This window comes from Cavia porcellus, unplaced genomic scaffold (assembly GCF_034190915.1).
Source record: "Cavia porcellus strain 051 isolate PalLab524CR breed Dunkin Hartley unplaced genomic scaffold, mCavPor4.1 scaffold_1, whole genome shotgun sequence".
NCBI classification, from domain to species: Eukaryota; Metazoa; Chordata; class Mammalia; order Rodentia; family Caviidae; genus Cavia; species Cavia porcellus.
Window position 1 is genome coordinate 198438099 of NW_026947484.1, and position 21315 is coordinate 198459413.

The 21315-nt window shown below is 38.8% G+C and overlaps 1 protein-coding gene across 13 annotated transcripts in view; it reads right to left on the reverse strand.

Moving 5' to 3' along the window:
- Dennd1a (DENN domain containing 1A) overlaps window positions 1-21315 on the reverse strand; it is a 489363-nt gene that overhangs the window by 215163 nt on the left and 252885 nt on the right. For all 13 annotated transcript variants that reach the window (XM_063227177.1, XM_063227157.1, XM_063227192.1 and 10 more), the window contains one exon: window positions 9683-9783. In XM_063227177.1, the coding sequence (XP_063083247.1) occupies window positions 9683-9783 (101 nt within the window). The remainder of the gene's footprint in view (window positions 1-9682; window positions 9784-21315) is intronic.

The following is a 21315-nucleotide window of genomic DNA, read 5'->3' on the forward strand; positions in this document are numbered from 1 at the left end:
CTCCAAAGCCTCCTGACAGTTTTGAAGAAAATGAAGGTCCACCTCAATATAGGCTCCATAACTACCATCATCTAACAACCTCTCAGTTGCTCTCTTGCTGCCAGGCTCTTCATATACAACAATAATTTTTTTTATTTGTTTGGTGGAGAGTACTGGGAAAAGATCTCAGGACCTCATGTTTGACAGACAGGTGCCGCACCACCAAGCTAAATCCCCGGCCCTACAATGATAATTTTAACTGTATTCCTAGCAATAATTTTGCAGATGAGAAGACTGAAGTTCAGAGAGGACACGTGACTCACCAAGTCACATATTCACTAGAACAAGAGCCAGTGTGTGAAACCAGAACTCTCCCACCACTTATCCTTTCTGTACAAACTTTAGCCAGACTTTAAGGATTTAGTCAGCAATCTATAATTTCCCTTTGTTTAACCAACACACACATTTACATTTGTGTGTGTGTGTGCGTGTGTGTAATTCCTGATCATCAAGCCCACCAGTGATCCAGCTTCTCTTGTCTGAAACTGAAATCCTGATCTTTATTCCCTCCCAATCCTTCCAGTTGAGCTCAACGGTACCAACTCTGGAGCAATGGAACACTCTTAAGACTCTTGCTTGCTTCATTGTCAAAAAAACCCCAAAACACAAAAAACAGCACTATTTCCCCAATCTTCCTTGGATACCTAAGTTCTGTTTTTCTATTTTTCTTTTCCTGCTGCACCAGAGACATAATAGGCACTTGTAAGTACTTTGTGCAACATGGAAAAGATAGCGTTTGTGTACCTGTTGTAATTCAGTGTTTAACAAAACCTACATAGGTCAGGGCTGGGTAGATAGGACTTTAGCCATAGCTGTCCCCAAAAGTGTGTGTCCACTTCCATTCAACTTGGGTGTTGTGAATTGCAGCTAGATTTATATTTACATACACATACATTCTCATTCATCCTCTCTCTCTCTCTCTCTCTCTCTCTCTCTCTCTCTCTCTCATATGTATAGTCATCAGTAAAATAAAGGTAGTATCTACTATTTTTGGAGCACCTGATTGTGTCAGTAGTAATTACTATTTACCTTAGAAGAAAACTCAAAGGTAGTAAATACGAAAGCCAGGTCAAAGCCAGGTTTTCTTTTTCTGCTAGACCATGTTTTCATCTGATTTCTGTCTTTGTCATCAAGAATATTAAGAATTCCATTTAATGTAGCATTGATTTATTCCCTATGCAAAATATTCTAGTATTAAAGATGGTGACTAGAATTGACCTGGTTTTGATTAACTGGGTACTTCTTCACAGCTGTGTCCAGGCTGATGCTCCCCCATCCCCTACATGGACTGTACGCCCTGAGGTCAGACATTTCAAATCTGGGGCTGAAAACCATAGATGGAATATACAATACAGCATGTGATGGTTGGTTCAGAGCCCTAATGGAGCACAGCCAGCCTAGAACTTGTATTTCACAGAGTCTGAGCAATCTCATGCTGAGAACAAGAATAGTTTCTACAATGCCAGAAAAGAATGCGTTCACAAATTCAAATCAAAATCCATGTCTTAATTTTATGTATCCTATTTAACTTTTTGGCTCAACTATGATCACAAAAAGCATCAGGAGTTAGCTGCTAACCTGACTTTTGACCTGGTTGGCCTTTAGGGGAACACATAAATTGGTTGTGATCTGCTTTAAAAATACTTCAACACAAATATTGTATCATACATATACAACTTGGGAACTAATTTCTGGTCTTTGTTTGGGATTACTTGTAAAAGAGAAAAAAGAATTTACATGGGCAATACTATATGGCTTCCATTGGATCTTTCTATGGTATATCATAAGTATTTTATAAATATCTGTTGAGTGAATGTATAATTAATGAATGACAACATACTTCTATAATAAGCAAGACATTAAGAAGACTATATTGAGGGGGCTGGGGATTTAGCTCAGCAGCATAAGCGCCTGCCTTGCAAGTAGGCGGTCGCGAGTTCGATCCCCAGTACCGATAAAAAGGAAAAAGACAAAAAAAAAAAAAAGAAGAAGACTATATGAAGCACTTTTTTCACAAAAAAATGTTGGTAATGGGTATAACTTACTGTGATATTCTGGAGCATATTACAAGGAAAGCTTTAACACCAGGTATCCTTGGATACCAAGCGCAAGGCCCATTATTTCTTAACTGTGTGACAGTGGGTAAGTCACTAAACCTATCTGAGCTTCAATTTCCTAACATAAACTACAAGGGAACAATTAATTTACTTTAAAGCTTGGTTTTGAAGATTTGTGATAATGTTTATAAGAGCTTCCCTCTGCCCACACTAACTAACTGACAGTGATTGTTCTTATGAAATGAAATCAAATGAAATGAAACGTTGATTCTCATCAGCAAGTTAATTCTTTTGTCCCAGAAATGGAAAAACTTTTCCAACATTGGTCAAGGTCAGAAATGCCATCGACTAAGGTAGGGAATATTCCCGTTTTCATTTTCAAAGTCAAGGGAATGGCACAGATCTAAAGTAGAAAGGAACCAGCAGCACATGTTTTTAAATATTCATAAGGGCTGGAAATGTCTTACTCCTTTCGTTTTCTCTGCCATCTGCTTTTGTTTCTTTTCTTTTCATTCTTATGCCACAGCTGCAAATGAAAACAACCATACAATAACTCAAGTTAAATAAAAAAAAGGAAAATAAAAACAATCTGAAGGGTAAAAAGAGAAGATGCATTATAAAGTTTTCCCTAAGCTCACAAAGCAGTAGAAACAAGAATAACATTTGATGCGAGTAAAACCTTCTCAAAACCAAAATCCACAACCTGTTTTCATAGTAATAATAGTTAAAAGCAATCACCTTTATCTAAGTGGCACCTCTGTACCACTTGATGGCTAATAACCACTGATCTTGTAGCGACTCCTTAAAGTAGGTGAATCAGACCCATTTTACAGAAAGACACTGAAAATCAGAGAGATGAAACAGACTTTTTACAGTTACACAGCCACTAAGAGATGGAAATTGAGATTTGAATTTATGTCTATCAGAATCCAAACCAACCACTTTCCATTTTTACCAGGTTCTCCCAAAGTGGGAAGGGACATGGGAAAATTAATTTGGGAAATATTTAAGGCCAACTATTTGTACCAAACTGATTTATTCAAATAATTAAAATCTGTGATTATAGCTCTAATTAAAGTAAACCCAGATAATTGGTGGTTGTATCTGTGAATGTGCAATTAGAGTCTTCCACATAATTGCAGGGTTTTCAGTATCATACTTTCCATTTATTAACTGCATGCAAACTGAAGCCTTGCAGTACTGGCCCCTGGTCTACCAAAGGCTGCAATACAGCTTCTGGAGCCCTTGGATCCAAGGACTATAACCCATGATACTAACAGCAGTGGCTGTACTCAGCCCCATTTAACATGTCTTTGTTCAGAGGTCAATGAACACCTCATCTTCAAGTGCAAGGTGAAAAGCTTTTGTGGCCTTCACTGTTGTCTGAAAACTCCTAGCAGCATGTACCTGAAGAAAAACTGGCAGCAGTGGTCCTCATGTGTTAATTACACTTGTGAAGTCTATTATGCATAGAAAGGGCACCTGCTGGCAGTGAAAATGACTAGAATCTGCCCTTCCTGTGCAGTGAGTAAATTGAGAGTTCATTTCTACAGGAGATAATAGTTTTCAGATTCCATTTTGTGTGTCTCCTGCATGGGGATATACTTAACATTTAAATCATCTGCAGAGGAACAAACCTCCCTCAAATTTACATGTTTCAGGATCTAAGCCTTACCTTAAAATCGAGCACAATGGAATAAAGTTATTAGTGTTTACTCAAATTTCATGATATTTGTAGTTTCTTTTTTTTTTTTTTTCCTTCTCTCTGGGGATCGAACTCACGACTGCTTACTTGCAAGGCAGGTGCTTATGCCGCTGAGCTAAATCCCCAGCCCTGATATTTGTAGTTTCTGACCAGAGCAGTGGCAGCAGGCTGAAGGTGACCAAATTATAAGCCTTGACTGGAGGATCTTGTTTATTCTTCTTTCTTTTGGGGTCTATCATTTCATCACTTTTACATTTTATAATTAATAGAGAGCTAGCAATCCCCACTGGCCGGTAATCATTCTTTGGTCAGGTATCAAAAAGTTCTTTCATGAAAATGAGACTATGAGAGGGACTGCTTTTCTATAAACACAGAAACTTTCAAGATGAAACCTCATCACAAAACCCACTCAGGCACCAATGGAAGTCTGAACTTTGAATCTCTGAAATGGAACTTTGGGGCGACAAGGGCTCCTTCCAGGACCTTCCTTGCCAAGTTTTTCCTTTGAAGTTGGATCTGCTGACATCATTGCCCTTGGTTAGATTGGGGACCCAGTTTCCCAGAGTGCTGAGGTCAAAGATGAAGCCGAAAAGAGGATCTGGATCAACATCCTCAGAAAAGTATAAAACAACCAATACATCCTCTAAGAAAATAAAATGGGAAAGATGGTGGCTGAAAGAACAACTGGCAGAAAGAAAACTAATTTTTCAAAAGAAAGCTTTCAAAATTAATAAAGACCTTATTTTTTTATTGTATAAATACATGACAATAAAATAAAGCACACTAGAATCCTTTCTTCCCTATCATGTCACTATTAAACACTTCGGTGTATTTCTTTTCAGATCTCTGCCTCTCTGTATGTATACATATATGTACGTCTATTTTTTTTGTTATGTAGAGACATAATTCTTGCTTTTATAAGGATGGAATCAGACAATACATAGCATCTATTCTGGGGCAAATTGCTGAACCCCTTAGGTCCTTGGTTTAATGATCTGCAAAATGGGCCTAACAAGAAGTAAGCAAAGGTCTATTTTGAGGAATGGGTCATCTGAGCACATTGAGGGGAGAGGAGGAAACACAGGGGAATTTAATAATGCCAGGAAAAATCACAGGTTCCAATGCATCCCATCCAATCCTCAGGGGAGGGAACCTTGGCCCAGGTGAGGTCACAGGCTTTGGAAAGACTCTTCTTCCTTTCTCATGAATAGTAGGAAAGGAGGAGGAGACAAACTCTAGAAACGGGAGAAAACAGTTGTGGCAACACAGTCTGACCAGGGAGAAGCCCAGCCTGGAGCCTGATGCAGAGCAACAGGACAAGTGGGAGTAGGTGAGACCATTTTCCACTGGATTTTCTGTGTAATGGTTTCCAGTCTTTCTCTAGCAGTATCTGCCAATATTCCACAAAGAAAGATGGCAGAGCGGCTCAGTGACAATGGCAAGGCCAGGGCAGCCAAAATCCATAAAGAACTGGCAGAGAACCCTACACAGCTCCCCTCTTGTGCATCTTAGCAGTTTAGGTGCAAGTGATGTGTCTGTGTACCTTGCTTCTACACCCAACTGTTTGAGCCCCTTTGGATGGAGACTCACTCTTATCTTTGCCCACATTGAACACAATGTCTGAGACATAGCAGGCATCAGTAAATAAATACCTGCTGCCCTGAAAAAGGTCCAGAGCGAGCAGGAAGACATCAAAACCTAAAGAGGGTTAGTGAAGGGGCAGAACAGAAAGGAGGCGACAGAGAGATGAGGGGAAGATGTGGTAAAGGCACACATAAAGGGAATTGAGAAAAAAGGGAAGAGGTGAAGGAGCTGAGGAAAGAAGTCCGAATCAGAGGGGAGAACTCAAAGGCCAGAGATATAGAATCAAGGGAGTTTCAAATGAGTAAATGACACCTAGTGTGCTCTACTGCTGGGTAGCGGATAGCACTTCTCAGTCTATAAAGTACTTCTGCATATAAAATTGTTTTGAAACAATTTAAGAAGTTCTACTATTTTTATGCCTCTATTGATGTGGGCCAAGACTTGGAAAAGCTGCCTACTTTCAGCTACAGAGCTGGGAAGTAGTGGAACAAGTCAAGGGCTCAGTGCCTCTCAGATCCGTCCTTGTCTGCACTACTTCACAGCCTCTCTGAAGCAAAGAAGCAACCTGTGACAAGACACTGTGAGCTCCATGGAGCTGGGCGAGGCCGGTGGTGTGGCTTCTGAAGTCACTGAGGACAGCAGGGAGAGATGGACAGGAGACATAGGCAAATAAGTAGTGGAGACCCAGAGACAAGGTGATGACAATGATTGGGTGGTCAAGAAGGTTCCAAGGCACTATGCTGAAGACAGAGAAGGCACAGCTTGCACCACGCCATGGCTTGGGGACAGGAGTCTAACTGTCTTTACTTTGATCTGAGAGAAGAAGGAGCAGCTACTACTGAAGAGCATTCAGTACTCCATGGAATCTGCAGTGGAGGGGAGAAGATAGAGAATGCAGATGGGGTAGGGGTTTCGGGGGACCTTGAATTTTAAAAGCACTCCCTAAGAAGGAAATACAAACATTTAATGGTAAGTAAACTAAATTTATTATGAGGAATTTATATTCTTATCCTTTCCTATCTGCAGAAACTAGAATTCCTCTTACCTGCTCCAGAAGAGAGGAAAAAGAAAACCCAGACCAGCAGCGCCTAGAAGGCATTAACTGAAAATAAGTTCCAAAATAAGCCAAGATATAAAGACACAGTGAAAAAAATGTATAGCCCAGCCACATGATAAATCAGGAACAAATTTTAAATGAACCAAGATAATCCAGGAGTGGTGGCTTACACCTGTAATTTGGAAACTCTGGGAGACTGAGGCAGAAGGATCAAAAGTTCAACCCCAGCCCAGTCAACTGCATGACTCAGCAAGCCTTGTCTCAAAATAAAGCATAAAATAAGGCCAAGACATGGAGCTCAGTGTGAGAAACCTGGGTTCAAGCACCACTGCAAAACAAAGCAAAAAAACAAAACAAACCCACAAGAGCTAGGATTACATCCTTCACATGTTAGGAAACATACAGCCCCTTTACCTCATGAGTGGTAAAAGAAAGGCAGGGATGAGACTAACCTTAGTAAGATACAAATATGATAGAGAAATGAGTGAATTCATTGGTTCTATTATCAAAGGAGGGTCCCTACTTTTATCTACTGGCCGTGAGCAACATCTTTGTTATACATGTGATTCCTTGGTAGGAAGATGAGCCAAACACTTTCATATTAGCAGGGCAACAATAAAAACGGCATTCCTCCCAGAACTAGAGAAAATAATTCACATGGAACAAGAAGTGACCCAGAAGAGCAAAAGCAATCCTAGATAATAAGGGCAAGGCAGGAAGCATCACAATCTCAGATCTGAAGTTACATTACAAAGCTAGAGTGCTAAAAAACAGCAGGGCACAGGCACAAAAACAGACATGTGGATCAGTGGAACACAGTAAGAGGATGCAGAATGGACTCCAGGCACATTTACCTATCTAATCTTTGACAACAGGGCTAAAACATACATTGGCGGAAAGATGGCCTCTTTAACAAATGGTGATGGAAAACTGGCTATCCATATGCGTAAGACTGAATCTAGACTGGTAACTCTCATCTGTAATGAACTAAAATCAAAGTGGACCAAAGGTCTAAATGTTACGATAGAAACACTTAGTTTGCAGGAAGAGAAAATATGAAGATATAGGTATAGCAGGGCTTTCCGAACAGAAACCCCATTGCAAAAGAAATATCATCAAGAATCAACAAATAGAATTTCATCAAATTAAAAAGCTTCTGTACAGCAAAGGAAACAACCAACTAAAAAAATGGAGTAACATTTTTCCCATTTTTCTTTGGAGACATGATTAGTATCTAGATACATAAAAATTAAGGCACCCCCAAAATAAAAGACCCAGTCAAAAAATGAGCAACTGAAATGAATAAACTTTTCAGAATTAGTAGTACGAGTGGCCAATACATGAAAAAATTGTTTAACACTTCCGGCCATTAGAGAAACACAAATTAAAACACTAAGATTTCATCCTACTCCAGAAGGAATAGCCATCATCAAGAAATCAGATAACAAATGCTGGCAAGGATGCAGGAAAAAGGATCCCTTTACATTGTTGGTGGGAATGTAAACCAGCGCAATCACTGTTAAAGTCAGAATGGAGATGCCTCAAAAACTGAAAATAAAAATTCCATTTGATCCAGTTACACCCCTTTTGATATCTTCCTGGAAGAGTTAAAGACATCATATTACAGTGATACACAGCCATGTTTACAGCAACATAATTCATAATAGCTAAATCTTGGAAGCAGCCTATACTTCCATTAACAGATGAATGAGTAAGGAAAATTTGGTATTTACACACAATGAAGTACTACAACTGCCATAAAGAAGCAAAGATCTGAGTTATTTGTAGGAAAATGGATATATTTTGAGATCATAATGTTAGGTAAGGAGCTGGGGATTAGGCTCAGCGGCACAAGTGACTGCCTGGCAAGCACGAGTTCGTGAGATCGATCCCCAGTACCAAAAAAAATACATAAAGAATAATGTTAGGTGAAATATATAGGACACATACGCTTCAATACCGCATGGTTTCTTTTATATGAAAAATCTAAAACATAAATTAAAGAGCAAAATAAAACATAGTAGGAAGCAGGGAGACAGATCTTTTGTAGAAGGGAAGGGGACCCAGAGATGGGTAGAAAGGGGAAAGAAGAGAGAGGAAGGGGATGACAACAAATTAAGATGTGTATGCATATGCACCAACCCCCCAGGAGGAGTGTAGTCATTAGGTACTGCAAACATTTACCAAAACAAAGCAGAGCAAAGCAAAATGGCGGCAGACGGGGGTGGAGTAGAATGTCTCTAAGTTCCCAGGATAATTTGGCTATGTGGGTGAACCTCCACAGTGAGAGGGCTGCAAACCAGCAAAAATTATGACTGGTCTGGACTCAATCAGCCTGAAGCAATGATACATGTCCCAAATCACTTGTTTTTAAATGGCAGGTTCCTTTTTTCCAGAAGCTCTCAATTTCTGGCAAGCAGTGAATGACTTTCTGTACACACAAACTGTGTTCCATTATCAACATCTGCTTATAAGAGCTGTTTGGAGACAATTATCTTTTTATCACATTATAATAGATAAATGACTCATCACAAGACAAATGGATCCAAACTGGCCACACAGACTTCTGCAGTCATCTCCTGAAGGCAGTGAGGAAGATGCTTCAGAAACACTCACTACCCATGTTCTGTGAGCCAGCTCTTCTCCGTGCCTGGGTCCTTCATCCGTTATCTCATTTCACCATTACATACCTACGTACTGAACAACTTCATCTTGCAGATGACGAAACGAAGCCTGAGGCCAAGTGACTTGCTCAGGTCAACTCTAAAGCTTCCTCCCTTCCACTAAAACATGTTTCACTCAACAGTGACACTAGCATCAAAAAGCTTCAGAGGACTTTTGAAGTCTGGCTTTTGGTCTCAAATGGCAGCTGAGAGCAAGTCTGATGCGATATGCCAGGGCAAGGCTGAAACTTGAAGACCTTAGGGATCATGAGTGTTCCTGTCACCAGTTTCCAATTTGTCTTAGGGGGAAAAAGCACACATCGTCTTAGTGCTTTGGTTTTGGCAAGCTAGAAATGGAAAAAGGATTACCTATTCCCCTGAACTCTTTAGAACATCAAGAGATATGAAAGTTGTTTAGAAAGAAAAGGGCTATGTAATCAGGTGGTCTCAAATCTGAGGTGGCTTAGACTATTTTAATTTAGAGTCTTCCTTGGCATTAAAACCAGTTACGGACCTAAAATGCCCAGCCCATTCCTGGAAGTGGGAAAGTGGAGAGCAGGGTGCACCGCAGCCTTACCAGCAGTAGTCCAGCAGATGTGGGGGCAGCACAGGGATGTACACATGCTGCCAGTACATGGGGTAGAGCATCGCGGCCGAGCCGTGGATGCAGGCAGTCAACTGCAACAGAAGCAAAGAAGAAATTCAGAAAAATCAAGGCACCAAGCACTGTCACCGCCTCAAAGCAAAATAAAACCTAAGATGTTCACATTAATACACTTAAATTAGAGTATGGAAAATCTGAAGAAATAATCTTAAATTAACTTGATCATCCTTAAGGCAAATTTTGTTAAGAATTTTCAAAAGAAAATTTTTTTCTGATTATGAATGGCAATGCAGGGTTGGGGGTATATTTAGTGGCAGAGCTCTTCTTTACTGTTCGTGAGGCCCTGATTCCAACCCTAGCACAGCAAACGAAAGGAAAAACAGCTAATTCCCCATTTCAAATAGAGGAACACATGCAGAAAATGGAGAGATACAAGAACAGATTATTTACCATTCTAGGGTATCATACACATAATCATTTATAATTCTTTTCCTAATAAGATTAGGATGACTACAAATACAGTGTTCTTTTGTTCTTTTTAAAATTAACATTATTTGGGGGCTGGGGATTTAGCTCAGTGGCATAAGTGCCTGCCTTGCAAGCAGACAGTCGTGAGTTCGATTCCTGGTACTGATAAAAACAATAAAGACCAAAAAAATAAAATTAACATTATTTGATGTCATTTTCTCACATCTATAAATACTCTAAGAAAATATATCTTTTAATGATACTCAATGAATTTCTCATGCTTGTATTTCACTACTATTCTAACACTAAGTTATGTAATTCCATCAGAACACAAATTTTATATGTAGTTCCAAGATGGAGAATTTAGGGAAAAAGTTCATGAATATTTTAAGGCACTTACCAAATATAGTCATGTAAATATGATAAATATGTTAATGAATAAACAGGCAGATAGAAGTTGTTTATACTCCCCAGCTGTGTGCGATGATGATAATCTATCTCACTGCCTCTCATCAGCACTGCACACTGTATTCAACTCAGCAGCTTTAAAGCTGTGTTGGTCTTTTATTTTTATTGCTCTGATCAAGATGAGGCTGAACAACTTTTGTCATGCCTCTTGATGACATTTCTTAGGTAATGATCTATGTTATAGTCTTAGTCCACTTCTAAAATGAACATTAGTATTGATCTATAAGCAAACCTTGGTAATTTGAAAAGGATACCAGCCTTCATAATGTTTCTGAAAATGATTTATCCTTAATTTTCTTTGAATTTCTGAGTGAAGATTTAAATAATTACGTGGACAAATTTTTTCTTTAGTGATGATTTGCACTAACTTTATCCTGAGAAAATCTTGGACAATTTCTCCTAGCATTTAACTCTTTAATCCATCTGGAATCAATTTAGTTTTAAGAACTGATGTGAAAATTTATTTTTTCCATAGTTAATCAATTTTTCTGGTACCTTTTACTGGCTAATCCTTCCTCTTCTTATTCTTTTGACATGCTCTTATTTAATATTTCTTTCTTTATTTTGAAAACGTAAAAGGATAACAATACATAATCTCAACAAAATAGGAAATTAACACTAGTTAATATATTGCATATTGTTATCTTGAAAATAGCTGTTCAGATTGCAAGAATTAGGCATAAAAAATGATCAATCAGACAATGAAAACACAAACTATTCTTTTTGATGAACAGAGATTAGTACTAGTTATCCATCTTGTAGATATTTATACACACACATACATATGTATATGTATACACACACAAATGTATATAATCTTTTCTCTTTCTCCCTATTCCAGTTGTTCTTTCCTTTTGAACACTTTCTTTCCCTTTCATTTTCACAATATCTATTGTACATTTTGGATGTTATTTTCTCTTTTTATATTAGGAGACAATATGATATTCCTTTTTATTTTCTTAAGAGTTAGAGATACTGTCTCATAAAATCAGTATTTGGGACATAAAAATTTACAAAATAACAATACTAAAAACGGGTATGATTGTTATAAAACTCAATATAGCAAATGGGAAAGGGAAAAAACCCAACCTTTGGAGATACGGCTATGAAGTGACAAAAGCCAACAACACATGTTTCTTTCTGTATTTTTCTTTAATGTTTCTTTGGTTTCTGGGAAGCCCGTTCCCATGAGGACTTTGCCTCTTTTGGAAGCTGTTAACTGGCCTTTGCTGACAGAAGGACATTTACGTGGCAAAAGAGTGATGTGCCACAGCCCAGTTAAAAGAATCCCAGAGGTTAGTGTAACACGCACAGCTTTAAATTGGATATTCTGCTGATGCCTCACAGTCGTGAGACCTGTGTATTAAAGCCAGGGCGGCCCCCACCCACCCCTTTCAGACTCTGTTCTTTACATTAGGTACACGCCACGAACAGGAGACAATCCAGCAAGCACTCCAGCAACTGAACTGTGCCAAGGCTGCAAGGTCCGATCCACTCTATTTTTATAGGTCCCCTGATAAAGGAGCCTGTCACATGTATACATATATGACTAATCCTTTAGGGTGTCCCAGAAATGAAAATCCTTGCTGTTGTCAAGTGAATGGAGGATGAATCAACTTATTCCAGTTCTACCCTTAAGTCAGCTGAAGGTTACATCAGCCTTGGATCCCGAATCATCCTTTAACTAGCTGCCAGAGTGCTCCTTCTAATATGCAGGTTCAGTCACATCGCTGCTTGCTCAGAAGCCACAGGGGTGCAATGCCTGGGAAAGGATGTCTCTACCAGCTCCCAGTCTACCTGTAAAGCAGCAGTTCCAGCCACCAGTCTTAACTGCCTTCTCCAAGGTTCTCCCTTGGAATATTTCATCTTGTAGACATAGAAATTATTATGGACTCTTTCTTTCTCTCTTTCACTTATCTTCCAAATTAGACTAGATTTACAACTCTAGCAAACACCTGTCTCACACCAAGACCCCGCACAAGCACCAACCTCCTTTTCAAAGCCTTTCTTTGGCTCCCCTAGACACATGTACCATGATTATACTTTGAATATATTTACAAGAGACAGGTAAGTGGCTAGGCTTTCAACAATACTGACCTACCATTTTCATGAGTCCCACAGAGTAGGGTATATGACTCCAATTCCAGAATAGTAACAATAATTTAGACATACAAATATACTACTTTTAGAAAACTGAGTTGTTTGTTCATTTATTCACTAATATGCTTATTAAAGCACTTCAAAGTCGATGAAGTACTATACAAACACAAAAATCATCACATGAATTTATTTATGATTCTCTGAAACAGTCATTTGATAGGGTGGTCCTTTTTGAAACAGAACTTGATCACCTGCTTCTTTTAAGCTTAAATTGTTTTGGGTCAAAATCTTATCTTCAGATAATGTTTCTTCCAGGTCTCCTGAACTTTGAAATAAGTTCACCATGCTAAAATCCAGGATTTTACAATTACTTATCCTTCGTTTAAAAAAACAAAATCAAGGTTTTAAGATGCTTGATGACTTCTAAGAGCCAGATCTCTCCAACTAGAATAAAATGCATTCACTCATTTGATTAGGAAAACAAACAAACAAAGCAGAAAACTGTTTGGCTCTATAACAAGGACTTTTTAAAAAAATTACTAAATGGCACAAATTATGTGTATCATTACTTAAGAATAGTGGCTAAGCTGATTACTTTTTAAGAAAAGTCTTACTATGTAAAGTATGCTTAGCCAGAAATAATACATTATATCCTATAGAATATCACTAGCTACTTTTTCTAAAGTAAGAATCCTTAAACAGTTATGCCTATTCCTTAACAGAAAACAAAATTTTAAAAGACAAAATTTTAAAGTAATGAAAGTATACAATTTGAAGTATAGTCAACAAAGGGATATTGTGCATATTTAATTAAAGCACACGTTGAGGAAAATGCTCCTATCAAAATCTCACTCAGTAGGCGAACAGAAAGATAGTACGTGTAAAATTTGCCCAAAGTCATTAGTCACAATGAATATTCATCAGAAGCCAATTATCAATCCCATTTAATGACACCCCAAAAGATTTTGCCCTGAAGCAGCTGAATAGTCTAAGATTCCAGACAAAACTAGACAAATTATACAGCCAACAGCCAGTCTAGCCAGGACACAGATTGTAAAGTAAACCACTGGTGGGTTTTTGGCTGTAGTTTAGCAAATTCTGTCCTCAATTAAAGGTGCACAAGGTCAGTTACATCTTGGAGCTTTCTTTATGTCTCCATTAATTTTCATAGAGGCCAAGGGAGAAAAAAAAGATGGCTGTGGGGGTAGGATATGAATGGCGCATGATCAAGGGTGTAGGTGGAAAATTACAAGGACACTTTTTTTTTTAAAGGTTTCTCAGAAATACTGTTCAGCGTGTCAAAATCTAAGGTTCCACTGCTTTGGCTGATTCCTAATAGCAGCTCCGCAACTAAACATGGAATCAAAAGTAAGAATGCTCTCTCGAAAAAGAAAAAACAACAAAAATCCCCAGTGTATGTGCCAGGCACCACGCTGGGAGCTGAGGCCCTTGCAAAGCACTCTTTTAAAGGAATGTGTGTAGACGTGCATGTACACTTCCACTACGTTTCACAGATAAGGAAAAGGTCTCGGAGGTGAAACAACTCCTCCAAGGCCACATCACTAGTAAGTGACAGAACCAGGACTCACATCCAGGTCTGTCAGACTATAATGGCCACTGTTTCCACAAGGCATAAATTAGCTCAAAAAGTGTTTGTGTGCCTCCCTGTGCCATCCACTGTGCTAAGGATCCTGAAATGGATAAGGTGTTATCCCAACTGGCACTGCCCAACTGTGTAGATATGCATTTGCCTTGCTGCTGGATGACCAAACACCTAGGACAAAATACTACCAACAGGAAGCATCTTTTTGTTTTCTTTTTCTTTTTTTTTTTAACAAGAAAAATAACACACATGCCTAAGGCATGGAAGTATTTAGCTTGGAAATAATCATCTTTAAAACAAATTCACATCTGGTCATTTCCTTGGGATTAGTCACATTTAAGGTGCTGCAGTGTCTTTAATCCACAGGAAATGCTAGACGAAGTAACGATTGTTAGCAAGAGGGAAAGGTTTAAGTGCCGTCTTAGGCACACGCCATCTGAAAGTATGGCTTGAGAGCAGTTGAAAGATGTGCTTCTCTCAAGTTCCCTTTCACATACTTATACTGAGTCTTCCACTAACTCTCTTTTGGATCTAAGCAAGCCACTTCCTTACTGGGTCGTACCTTTTTCTATGTGTAAAATGAGAGGGTAGACTACAAAACACTTGTGTTCCTTACTGCTTGACAATTCATGATTCCACAGGAACTGCCACCTTTTGAGGTAAAGAATGCTCCTACTCTGCCTTAGTTGACCTTTTTCAGCTATAATGACCATGCAGAAGTAAATCTACAGTCAGTCTTGCTTTCTCCTCTCTCCAGCTACAGAGACCCACCTCAAATTCGAGTCTATCTAAGAACCATCACTTTCAGCCAACTCCAAACTGTGGAGGGCATAGTCATCTTCCACACCAGGCCTGTGACATACTGAAGGTCTCAGAGGAAGGAGATTTTAGTAGAACAAGAACAGGGGACTCCAGGGATGAGTTCTGTAAGAACAGCGACCACATTCAAAGCCTCTCCATGTCTCATCCTATGCTTGTCACATAGGTGCTACATAGCTGTTTGGGGAAAATGTTAGAATGCCTCCAGCTGAAATTCATGAGGAATGGTAGACAAGCTTTCCAGACATTTAACAAATTGCATCTGCTTAATATATCACAAATAGAAATTTCAAATTCTAAAAAAAGTATTGAGAGTCCAAATTCTAAAGGCTGGAGAGGAAAAATCAAGTGTTCACAGTCCTTGTTCATATCCTAAAACTCAGAATGTTAAATAATCAAACTGACACCTGCTTCACAGGCTTTGGGACATTTGGGTGTCTTCTCTCAATGCAACAAGTAACTGATTAAACAAAGACTGGAGAAAGCATACCAGATCACTTACTTTCAAGGTAGGTTATTTTAATTCTACTTATTTTAACTAAGAATCATCTTATATAAAATAATTGTAGAAAATGTGTGTTTTGGGAAGTTGTTAGCTTTTTCAACTTGAGAGCCTGATTGTTTTATTTAATTACAAACCATCTTTGTAGCCATCAAGGAATAAGTAGTATCATCATTCAAACAGTGATGTGGTCTTTGTTTTTGATTTGATTTACTCTCAAATGGAAAAACCATCGTAAAATCAGCAAAGAGTTTTAAGCAAAATCTTCAGGGACTCTAAATTAACCTAAGCAACCCTTCATGGATATGTGCGAAACCTTTAATTATAAATGGCTCAACATTATTCTAAGTGTGTTTACTATGTGGAGGAAGAGTTGGCTTTTAAAAACTATCACTGATGGCTCAGCAAAGAGACAACTTAGCCTCAAAAATCAAAGAACCTTCGGCTAGTTTAGATACATGCTGAATTTATGAATGGAAAGAGGAAAAGAAGCAAAGAATATTCTACTTTGCTTAGAAGCTGAGATGAAGTATGTCCTTTTACAGGGATAAGGAAAATCTTTATTTTATTTTATTTTATTTTATTTTATTTTTTGTACCAGGGACCAAACTCAAGACTCATACTTGCCAGGCAGGTGCTTGTGCTGCTGAGCTAAACCCCCAGCCCAAGGGAAAATCTTTTGAGGAATTTCTCTTCTAGTCTGGTGGAACTCATCTGACCTTTTCCTTCTCCATTATCCCTTGGGAAGGGCACTGTCATGCCTTCCCCCAGAAGCAACATCATTCAGTCAACAGGAAGTTATTCAGGCAGCCATTGCCTGCTTACACACACACACACACACACACACACACACACACACACCCCACCTACCAACTAGAGTAATTAGGGTAAGTTGTTAACCAAAGTAACAAGCTTCCCTGCCAAGACTTGACACTCCAAAACATCAAAGCAACTGAAAGCACCAAAGCATCAGCAGAGACAGAAACTATGGTGTGATAAAATACACTGTAAAGAAGCCCACTGCAACAGGAGTGAGGAATCTTTTCATCCTGAAGGCAAGGTTACATGTGACTGATATCTATCTCATTTACATACAAAGACAGCAAGTATTGGCCACTCCTCAGTTCTGTATCTGAGAGAGACATTGTTGACTGTAGAGCCAAGTTTTGGCCTAAGAATTGTCCTGACACGCAAACATTGTTAATGGATCAAAGATGACATTCAGGAAAAACCTGGTTTGCCACACTAAGCCTGGTGTAAATGGCTATTTACATTTTTGGGCAAATATTTCTAGGATTATAATCTATGCTGAGTTAATGGGTTCATATTATTGCTTTCATAAAGAATCATATTTTTAAAGAGAAAGAAAGCATACCTGACCAGGGTTTTATGAATACTTATGTCAGGTATATATATAGAGAGAGAAAAATTTAGGAACATAAGGAAACTATAGGAGGAAAATTTTCATGCAAAGGAACAAAAGAAAGAAAAGAATTTAATTAAATAAATTAAACGCTCCCCTAAGGAGTTTTGCTGAGGAAATTCAACCTTAGGAAGGTAAACTCCAGAGAACAAATTGTGAAGTCACTATTATAATCACTTAATGAGGATTTATTATCTGCTCAATACCAGTGACAGTGCTTCAAATATATTTAACCCATGTAATCTTCACAACAGCCCTATGAGGTAGGTAACTTTATTGTCACCATTTCACAAGTGAGGAAACTTGCATAAATCATTGAGCCTATTGCGGAGTGAGGACACAAACTGAGGAAACTGAGACTTTGGAAACTAAGCTCTTCCTTCACATGAAACTGCCTCTCTGCTCTGATCTGCATTAATCTGAGAATTACTAAGTATCCACTATGTGTACACACCATGCCCTCAAGCATTTTAAAATAGAAAGAGAAACATCAAAGTGCAATCAACCAACTTCAACACAAAAGCATTATGAAAGAGGTGCTACTACAGAGGTTCTGTGTGTCAAGGTATAAAGAAGGAATCCCTAATTCTGCCTTGGGCAAGCACCGCAAGTCACAGAGACGAGGCATCAGAGCATCCAGAGCCCGGAGTGAAGACAGAGAAGGTGCCTGTGTCCTCCCTGCTGGCAGGTCAGCCTGGTCGGACGGTGGTCCAGTAAACATGGCAGCTCTTTAGGCCACTTGGGCTTTATGCAGTGATGACTGAGAAGACTTGAAGAAGAAATGACCTTTTACTAATGACTACCTGATTAGTGAGAAGTGAGCAGATACGGGATATAAAACCTCCTATGAGCCACCATGACTATTCTCTATGGCTTGGATTCATTCATGACTTACTGTCATAGATTCCTACACCAATGGAATCTATAGAACTCTCCCAAATATCTTTTTGTTTCTGAAGGCCAAATTGGGGATTACTGCCTGTAGAGTCAAGACCCTTCATCAAGTGATACTTACTGAATGAGTATTATGTACTCAGTGCTGGGTCACGATTTTTTTCTCTCTATGATCACAAACCCTTTAGTATTCTGTTTTTATAGATGAGGACAGAGACTCCAGAGGTCAACCTGCCCATGTTCATATGGCTACCAACTGGTGCATGGAGGATTAAGTACATAGCAAAGGCTGAAACCGAACAAAACCAACCTGAAGTCTGATGCTCTTCTCTCCCGGCCCTGAGTAGGGAAGGAGATACTACCAGCAAGGTTGTCTGATGTACATTCTGTATAGCCATCGAGGAACAGAAAGGCAAAAATGTGACTTTTTGGTCTGTTTTTTTCTAAGTGAATTTTCATTATGTCGTACCAACCCACAACTGCATGGCCTAATCTCATAAAACACTGTCTCAAGAAATGACAGAGGAAATTTAAGTGCTTGCTCCCTGTCCTAGGCTCACTAGGTGCTCAAGTTTCCTTACGAAAGCCTCAGAGATGTTTGCCAAAGTGTGCATTTAGCGATTTTTGAGTATAGTAAGATGTAAATGATTTGAATACCCATTATCATTTTTTGGCCAGAGATTTGATTCACAAGAGTCACATTAGAAATAAGTTATCGGGGGCTGGGGATTTAGCTCAGTGGTGTAAGCACCTGCCTTGCAAGCAGGCAGTCGTGAGTTCAATCCCCAGTACAGATAAAAAGGGAAAAAGACAGAAAAGAAAAAAAAAAAAAAAAAAAAGAAATAAGTTATCAGTGCTACTGTCTTGGTGACTTTTCTTGTTGAGACAAAATACTCAACATCCAAGTTTAAAGAAGGAAAGGTTTATTTAGCTCATGGTTTATAGAGGTGTCAGTCCACAGTCAGCAGCTCCACGGCAGAGTGGCACATGGCAGGGGGCAACTGTTTATGGTGACTGAAGACATCAAATCAATGAGAGGAGGGAGGGGAGCATAAGTCTCTTTCTGTCTCTTGTATGCAAATTACTCATCCTATGGTGGGTATAGCACTCACATCCTTAATTCCAGCATTCTTTTTTTTTTTTTTTTTTTTGGTCTTTTTCGTTTTTATCGGTACCAGGGATCGAACTCATGACTGCCTGCTTTCAATGCAGGTGCTTATGCCGCTGAGCTAAATCCCCAGCCCCAATTCTTAATCCTAGTATTAACTAGGAATCAATCACAACCTCTAGATTCAGATACCAAGCTCCATCTAAAAGTGCATAAGGCTTTGGGGGGACATCTAGACACCAACTGTAATATCTAGAATGCAAGGAATACACAAATTCATTTCATAAATTACCCACATTACTAAAATAATAAAATTCTTGGTCATGTTCGTAATGTCTAAAATGAAATACCATCTCTGTAAATCTGTTTACACACATGTACACAAAGTCACACTAAGGGGACTACATTGGCATTCCCTGAGAGCTTGATTAGATTATATTTAGTGATGTCCTTCTCTAGACTAGTCAGGGCCAAAATCAAATCACTCACAAGGAGAAACACGAACAAAGAAGTAGTCTATACTAGCCAGGGATTTAGCTCAGTGGCATAAGTACCTGCCTGGCAAAAAAGTAGTCTATACTTATAAATGTTTTCTAAGCAAACCTAACCTGTATCTAATATGTACTCCCAAAATGAAAAGGGACTTAATGATGTAAAATAATAACCATCATTGAATACTTTTTTTTGTCTTTAAGAATTATCTATTTGTTCCCTATCCTATTGATTGTGCATCAATCATTTGGGAAACCTCAAAAAATATACAAGGCATTGGTTCCATGCCAGAACTTTTGGATCAGATTGGAAGTGCTGTCCAGGAATCTGAATTTTTGGCAAGTTTTTGGGATGAGGCCAATAGCATTTAAGAATCCCAAACAATCTAAATCTTGTGTCTAATCCAAAGTAGATGCTCAATGTTTGTTCAAGCAAAGGTAGAAGACAGGAAAGAAAGGTAAAAGCCAGAAGGAAGACTATGGCTGGTTACATCAAACGACCACAAATTTTATTACAGAGTCTATAACATCTTAAGGTTCTCTTTATTCTGGTTTCATTTCAAATCAGAAAGAGGAAACTGACTCATAATTAAAAATAAATAGTTAAAAAGCAGTTAATTATATCACATTTAAAAACCAGAGAAAAATTACACACATAAAACATACCAATCTCTCTTCTTATTTCTCGTCAATGGATGTTCTTTCCATTTATCTAATAGTTTTTAATATTCTCTGAGTCACAATAAAATTTTATGTAATGGAGATTAGAGAGACTGTGCTGCTTGAAAGTTTAGCTGCAGAGTCTGCATTTTAGGCCACTTCATTACATTTTGTTAAGGATTTCCCTCTTCACCCAAAGGATTAGCTTTCTTCTCACTTCTTTGAATACTCTTCTTAGGTTGCTAGTGTGATCTAGGTTAATCTCTCTCTCTTTTAACATATAAAAGATGAACAAACAAAGTGTTCGATTTATTTTATTTTTTAAATAGAACACTAAATTTAGTCTTAGAATTCACTGTTTGGGAAGTTTCCAGTTACAAGGTCTTGGCTTCCCTTGAGCACAGTTTGAAACAAAATAATGCAGTTTGTTCCTACTGCTGGAACATGCAGAGTGGAGCGTGCAGGCAAAGAGGCCCTGGCTCCTGTCCAGTATTTCAACCTCCTTAAACTGCCACTTTTGCCTCTGCTTTAAGGGCTACAGATAAGCAAACAGAATTAGTTTTTTTCTAGTCCAGAAGAACGAGGAACGCGTTACACACATCTTCTCAGTGCTTGGCCTACTAAATGGCCTGACTTAGCCACAGAAAGGTAGAGTTCATTGGGAGAGAAATAAAAAGGGAAGCCAAATTTGAAAAATTGCCCTGTACACAAACTGGCCTTTTTCTAGGTCAGAAGACCAGATGGTGCTCAGACAATGCATTCTGGCAGTGGCAGGGGGTGGAGAGGGCAGGGCGGGACACAGAAAGGTTGGGAAAGTATGCAGTCCTTCCTTTGGATACTGGAGCCTGTGCCCAGGTCCAGAGTGAGGGTGCTGGAAGGGGACAGAGTAGTGCTCACCACTCTTCAGGGACACCAGTACCCAGGTTCTGCCCAAGTCCCACATTCTCTTGGAGGAATTATTTACCTAGTTAACAAGAAACTAACAGGAAAATTACATTGTCTGTCCTCTTCTGTAAATGAAGTGTCATCAGAAAAGCAGTAAGTTTTTTCATAGTTACGGGAACCACAGA